The 7598-nt window shown below is 47.8% G+C and overlaps 1 protein-coding gene across 1 annotated transcript in view; it reads left to right on the forward strand.

Annotated features, from left to right (window-relative positions):
* Positions 1-7598, forward strand: part of WSCD1 (WSC domain containing 1) — a gene marked incomplete at its 5' end in the record, with an annotated part of 16323 nt that overhangs the window by 4645 nt on the left and 4080 nt on the right. Inside the window, 3 exons of the mRNA XM_009876424.1 lie at positions 44-228; positions 3324-3445; positions 7506-7594. Coding sequence (XP_009874726.1) covers positions 44-228; positions 3324-3445; positions 7506-7594 — 396 coding nt within the window. The remainder of the gene's footprint in view (positions 1-43; positions 229-3323; positions 3446-7505; positions 7595-7598) is intronic.

The raw sequence follows: 7598 nt of genomic DNA on the forward strand, positions 1-7598 counted from the left end.
GGAGGGTTGCCCGTACCCACAGTGCCCGGTTTTGTTCCTGCAGGGCTTACACCTACGCGGGGCTGGCGTACGGAGCAGAGTGCTACTGCGGGAACAAGCTCCCGGCCACCGCCTCGAAGCCCGAGGAGTGCAACAGCGAGTGCAAGGGGGAAAAGGGCTCCGTCTGCGGAGGGATGAACCGGCTCTCTGTCTACAGGGTGGAGGAGCTGCGGCCAGGAGCGAGACGACGTAAGTGGGCGCGCGACCCGGACGAGGAGCCGCTCTCCCCAGGAGCGATGCTCGCCCCGCAGGGGGATGCCACGGCCGGGCTCGGCACGTGGGCTGGTCCCATGGCTCTTGGTTCTTCGTTTGTCACTAGAGTTTAAAACAGCAAAGGATAAAGGTGCCTGTGGGGCACGGGGTCCATTTGCTGCTGGTCGGGTCCCCGGCTCCCTCCTCGAAATAGCAGCACAGCTCATCAGCACCGAGTGGCCCAGAACGCCTGCCTCTGGGCTGCCACATAGGAGTTAGTGCCACCAGGGGTGAAACAAAACAGTGCAGAGTGACTGCAACAGCAGCAGAATTTCAGCTGAAACACTGCTCCCCTTTGCATCCATCGCAGGGGTCAAACCCACACGGATTTAAGAATCAGCCCTGGAAGTGGGTGCCTTGTGACGGAAGGGCAGGAAAGCACTCGTATCAATGCCACCCTAAGCTCAGAAATGGTCCTAAACAAAGTATGTGCTACGTGACTGCAGCAGGAGAGTAAGGAGAGGCCAGAGAGGTGCACCAGTCTCTTTCCTGAATGAGAGAAATGAGGCCACAGAGTTTAGATCTGCCAAGGACTTCTGTTCTAGCCGCGATCGGGATTTTTGTTTCATCTTTAGATGACAACACTTAATCTCCTTGTCGTTCAGTTAGCTACCATGGGACATACAGTAGATAAACCTCTGGACCAAGACAAAGCACATAAAATATCTAAACAGCTGAGCAGTCTTTACTTTTGGCAAGCTCACAAGACCTTACAGATGTGATTTGCTGAGAAGAAGCACCAAGACCTTAGGTTGTGCCAGTATTGATGGTACTTCATTTCTTCTTAAAGACAAGTCAAGGTTTTTACAGTAATCCACCCAGCTACGTATAAATTATATATCAAAGGTGCATAGACCTAAATTGCTGGTGTCAGGCTGACAGGCACATTGGCAGGTTTCCCAGGACATGCATCACTGTTTAAATCTTCAGCATAAAATATATATAAGTATTTCACAGGAAAAGGCAGCATTTATTCTTTTCTTAAGTATTAATGAATTAGTCATCAAATTAGTCTAGCCTGGAGCTAGACTTGTATCTTGTTTGCCCTTAGTAATACCTGAAATTTGACTGTTTGAAGAATCCCACTGACATGAGCCAGCTGAGGGGGCAACAGAAGAATGAATCACGATGAACAAGTATATTGGAAAGTAACTCTGGACCTGTAACGGCATCTGTGATTCACGCTGCCCAGCACAGAGAGCAGACCTTGCCCAAGGCTCCTGCTTATGCAGAGCAGAACTAGTGGATCTCCGCTTAAACCTTCCCAGACGCGGGTTTGCTGGCTCCTTCGCCACCCCTTTCCCCCTCCCGCAGCTGCGCAGCACCTCTGCTGCAGGATGCGTGCCCTCACGTCACGTTAAATGCCATAAAGCTCAAAGTCTCCAGCTACTGCAGCCTGGGGACGACCGTGGCACGAGGTGCCCTTCTCCTCGGGGCAGGACTCAGCCGTCCCTCCCCAGAAGGCAGGGGATGGCAGCAGCATGGCCCCTTGGCACCGCGATCCGCAGGGAACCCCGCTCCTCGCCCAGTGCCGCTGGGGGCAGTTCAAGCCTTCTGCCAGACCTGCGGAGACAACTCTGAACGCCTTCATAAACATTTTGTTTCAGGAATTAAATGTTAGTGTGAGATTTAGTAAGCAGTCTTTGAAGAGTATCCTGAGAAGCCAAAAACCTTCTGTTCCTTTTAGTCTTTGGGGCTGTGCTCACAGGGACCTGGTCGCAGGGAGACTCCTGTTTCCCCCTAGCTTGCATTGAGCTATTTTATTTTCACAAAGATATAGCATTGCTTCTAGTAACTGGTTTGACCAGTTATTAAAACAATATTTAAACAGTTTTCCTTATATTGCTCTTGGCTCAGGCTGGAGAAGCTGGGCCCTTCTGCCAGAAAATTCACGCAGAACCAAATTTCTCCTTCCAAACTGCACTGCATCTCTCCTGTAACCCCACACATTCCCCACATCAGTCCTGCTGAGCGTTGTTTAAGGCAGCCAGTGGATGCAGACCACGACTCAGAAGACCCCACTTCATTCCCAAACCCACGTTCCTGCCTGCTGAATCACGCTGGGCAAATTCTGTTGGTAGAGAATTAGTACAGAGCGATGACGTAAAGGCAGTTTCCCCCTTTGTAAAGCCCACAGAACCCTAAGAACTGTGCAAGTGTCACACACTATGCAGACTTTTTTCTCTTCTGGCCAGCCACACAACATTATTTTTTTCATTGCCATTAGTTCATCCTTGCAAATGCACAGCCTCGCCAGGGGCAGCGAGTTTCGGTGACAGCTCTGGGGTTTCATTTGGTTCTGTCAGGGGACATTTCACTCTTCAGCAGGAGGAAACTGGTATTGCTGCTTGTAACAAGTACTTGGGCCAAATCCCGACTTCAGTCACAGCGATGCAAAAAACGGAGCAATTCTGCCAAGCTCTGCAGCGTTTACACAGGAGCAGGTGAGATCAGAGGCTGATGCTGAAGACTTGAGGAAAGCCGTTCTCCCCGAACAGCTTACAAAAGCCTAGTTTAGATTCCAAAGGCTGCAGCAAACTCCCTTGGCCCGAAAAGAAAGCGAGTGGGCCGAGGAGAGGGATAGCTCCGCAGATGTGCAGGAAGGTGCATCGCTGAGGGGCTTCCAGGACTCATTTCTATTCCTTTCCTCTTCTGGTGCTGATCACGGGCAGGCTTTGTAGATTTGTATCGGGGCTTTTAAGTCTTTCAGGGGAAAGCGTCTCTTCAAAAGAAAACTGGGACTTGCAAACAATAGCAATGCCCTCCACTGGTGGAATTTAATTTAAACTCTGTGCTGCAGCCCTACTTTCAGTGGTTTGTACAAAGCTAAAGGCATGTGCTCCTTTCAATACCACAGGATTTGCAACACATTTTTCTAGTGTATATCATGGTTTCTCTTATGTCTACAGCAGTTGGAATATAAAATTTATTTTATTATTTTTAGCTTCTGAACCTAATATTGTTCTTTGTGAAAGAGGTAGGATACTACGAACGTTGTTTTCTCAAGAGAAACCTATTTCATATCCCTGCAGGGAGGAATGTTATCTATCGAGGATGTTTTAGAGCTCCAGAAAATTTAACAGACACCTTTCCAGCCTCTTTGATACAGCCCAATTTGACGGTGGAGATGTGCTCTGAATTTTGCTCCAAGAAAGTAAGAACAGTTCTCATTTCACATCCTTTCTTCTTTTTTGTTATTTTGAATTTTAATCTGCTGAGGCAATAGCAGAGATTAGCGCCTTAGAAGCTTTGAATTTGTAAATGAGTTTCTAAAGGACAAAACTCATCAGAGTAAATACCCAGTGATGCGTCTGGTCCAGCCGCTCTCTCGAAGGGGGATGACGGGAGGGAAAGTCATCAGAGCGATGCCACGAAACATGACGCACAGAAAAGCCATCCTAAGTCACGAGTATCGACCATGAGGAAATCGATAGCACTTCCACGTCACATCCAAAGCAAGCCCAGAGCCAGACCCCAGCCCGGGGGAGGTCTCAGTGGCTGCAGCTCCTGGCGAGCCGCTGCCCGACAGCTCCTGGCGAGACGCTGCCAGAGGGCAGGTGTAGGCTGGCAGCACCCAAAATGGGGCTCCAGTGCCCTTGGGCAAGAGGATTTAATGACGAGTTATCTACACACACTTTTTACACCAGCGTGTAATATGTTGGGTAGGAACGTGATACCATCTTAAATATTAAGAAAAACAAAGCTGCCAGAGAAAAATTCTAGCAGATAAGGACACTGAAAGCAGGTAGACTTTCCTGGTACTTTTATACAAGTGTGTCTCTCTCCACACAAGGATTTATACCACTTTCACTATAACCTATGTAATTTAGATCTAATTTATTTTAATTTAAAGTGGAATCATTGTAGAACTTCATGCCAATATGTAAGGCTACAAGAAAGCAACAAATAACGTCAATTGTGTACTTACTGGCACACTTAGCCCAGCGTAAGACCATAGATGTAAGAACTGAAGGAGTTTGATAGACTTGGGCATCATCACGGGAGGGAAGATTTGGCCCAGGACACTCTCTGGTTTAGTGGCTATCGCTGCAGTTGGTTCCCTTCCCTTCCTCCCCACTCCAGTGGGGCTTTTTTTCTTTTTTGTCCAGGGGAGGGTTCACTGTGTGGTGAGATTTAGCCTGCAGCCACATTCAGCCTCATGCACTAAACTGAAGATTCAATTACTTTGTCTTCTAGCATCACAAAATTGATTAAAACTATTAAAGCATGAACAACAAATCTTCTTAATTACTAGGTAGAGTGGGAGAGCTTTTCCTAGCCAACACATCCTCTATACCAGCTCATCAGTGCTTTAAGAGTGCATCCCAGAATGAACTCCTTGCAGCACACTGCGGTGAATCACCCATTCACCCTGTATGTCGTACGTTAGAAACAGACACCTCACATCCTCTATCCATGTAAGTGTTCAGTAAAGTAGGACTTCATGAGCCATCATGTTCACTTTGGAGAGAAATTTCTCTCCATGATTAGCTCCCCATCTCTTATTCTTTTTGGTAGATCGAGAGAAAAATTTTAAATAATAGAATCAGTATAGAAAGTTGGAAAAGAAAGGAATTTAGCAGAGCAATCAGAGCGGAACCAGAAAAATGTATTTTTAATCTATTCATAATTCTTAATTTGTATACAATCTAATAAAAACCAGGGACTGAATCATCACATCGTCTGTTGCTATAGGAGAACAATTGCTTTCCTTACAGCGTTTAAACTACCTGTTGAGGCTTCACCTCACAAATTCTTAGGTAAATACTCCCATTGACATGAGCTCTCTCAGAGTTGCAGGACAGACATTCAGCCTGTCAGTGCATGCCCTAAAGCTCAATCCAGAAACACGCTTATTCACAGACTGCGGATTTCTCTGGCGATACTCCTGCATTTCACTGAAGCAAAGCACCACAGATCTGCGTGCGCCCAGCTTGAGGACTGGTCCCACACTTAAACGTTACGTGGTTGCTTAAAGCCGTAGCCAGAGCTTGGGGCATAAATACATACACAGGTGAGCAGGGCGGGTGGCTCGTAGTTTTGATTAAATACTGATGGGAAGGCACAACTGAATGCATTACTTTGCAATCACCGCGCGCTGCATCAGGCAGACAGACGGTCCGAACAATCAGCCAGCTGATTGCCGTGCTCCGCGCTGATGCTGCGCGTCCTGGTACGATTCTAGAACTTCTGCCGTGCTGCTTCCAGCGCGCATGCTGCCATCAGCGACACCCTGAAACTTCCACCTTGACACCTGCTCCCCGCTCCTCTCCTCCCTGCGACCGCTCGCTGCCCAAGTGGCAGGGGGGCTACGCTGGCACAGCCAGCCCGGGCACCCACCACGCTGCCGAGCGGCTCCCCGCGCCTCTGCCAGCATGGGCGTATGGAGAAGCTTTGCTCAGGTCTCTCTACCACAGCTGCAGCCTTCCAGAAAAGTCTAGTGCCACGTGCCATGAGGTAGAAACATGCATTTTTATTCTAGGCTGTGTTTGACAGCCAGGGCACATTAGTTTGTCAAACGGAGAAACACTGCTTTGTTGTAAAGGAAAAACTTCAGTTTGCAGGCGGAAACAGGACTATGTTGCCCTTGGATCAAATCTGCAAATAGTTTTTGACAGTGTCATATCTCATTCACTAAGCAAATGTTGGCTGTTTGGGCACAGATGGCACATGTGTTGTATTTGACTCCTTATCAGAGGATGAACACGTGGGAAAGAGCGATAGATAAGCTGCTCAGCAGTCTTGTCACGCATTCCCAGACTCAAAAGACTTTTAAAAGGCAAAAAGTGTTGATACGGAATAGGTGAATTGGACTCTGTACTCAGGTAACACCTGAGCTTCCTTCAGTCGTTCCGCACCCGCACTGATCCCTGCACCCCGCGTGGCTGAGCGAGTCAGGGGGCTCTGGAAACCCAAGGGAAAACAACCCCAGTCCTACTGCTAAAGAGGCTGAATCTCAGGGCCAGTTTCAGCAACGTCGTGTGTTCTTCCTACTGAGCACATAAACAACTGCTAAATTTTGTCAGCGAATAATTAGCGCACATTTCCCTCAAACGTCTCTTATTTCTCATCAATATTCGCCCACCAGGCCAGCCACCACACAGCAACCGCGCTTCGCAGCCTGTTGCCTGTTTCAGGGAAGAAAAGTACGCCAAACCCTGAACTACTTTTCATCAAATCCATTGCAAAGGCATTTCTTACAGCCAAACATCTTCCTGGGGAGTATTTCCTTGCAATGAACACTACTTACAATTTTTCATAGTTGCCTATTTTACACTCTGCCGAGAGACCTGCCTTACGCAGCAGTCAGGCTGGATCTTGCATGAAGTTTCCCTACCTGTAGGCAAGGTGACAGAAACCAAGAAGGGTCCGTGCCCAAGGACAGAGCCCGGGCACTGCTGAGCTCAGCCCGCGTGTCCCTCACCCCATTCCAGCACCAGTTCTAGCCACAGCCGCGCAGGCAGTGCCACTCCCTCCGAATAGAGGGAGCCATCAGCGCAGTCCCTCCGAATAGACGTGCCAAAAATTACTTGGTATCATGCTTCAAAATAGTTCTCCCAAGAATACACGCAGGAGCTGTCAAACCCCGTATCAGCCTCTCTACGCACATTCACTTTTTTGCAAACGGTGAAGAAGTCAAACTAAAATGCATACTCTTTTTATGGCTTGATGTTTTTCTATTTTTAAATGTGATTGCAGCAGTTAGTGAGCCTAAATTTCCTTCTTTGCTTAAATTCTTTAAGGGCACATTTCCTCCACACAAACCTGGTAAAATCAACTGAATAAGGCAAACCTGACTGACTCCGCAGTTCAGGGCAATATGAATGGAAGTTTAAAAGACAATGCAATTCAAAATGGTCATTTTGGGGGTAAATGAGCACAACTTTCCCCACGCTGATGTTTTGCAGGTGGTGTTACGTCCTAGGTGCTGCAGGAACATTACAAAATTATTTTTACAAATAATGAAAGAATCGGCATACTGTGAATTTTCAAGCTTTACAAGGCTTGTGTCTGAAAAGTAGTTTTTAATAAATTGCCGTATGAAAGACAGTAGTAGTATAAGAAGCATGAGCTTTACAATGATCTGTCAAATACTGCTTTGATCTTGACAGTAGCCTTGCGAAGATTTATTTTTCTTTGCATAGCAGCAGCATTCCCCACAGGCTGTTGATGCCGTGGCATTTACGCACTGATCTATTTTCTCTCTTTCGTAGGAGTTCCCCTTGGCAGTCATCCGGGGGCGGGAGTGCTACTGCGGGTACCCCACCGGCCGCTTCTCGCTGCATGACGGGGCGGACGGGCTGCTC

The sequence above is a fragment of the Apaloderma vittatum genome, unplaced genomic scaffold, assembly GCF_000703405.1.
Source record: "Apaloderma vittatum isolate BGI_N311 unplaced genomic scaffold, ASM70340v1 scaffold17959, whole genome shotgun sequence".
Taxonomy (NCBI): domain Eukaryota; kingdom Metazoa; phylum Chordata; class Aves; order Trogoniformes; family Trogonidae; genus Apaloderma; species Apaloderma vittatum.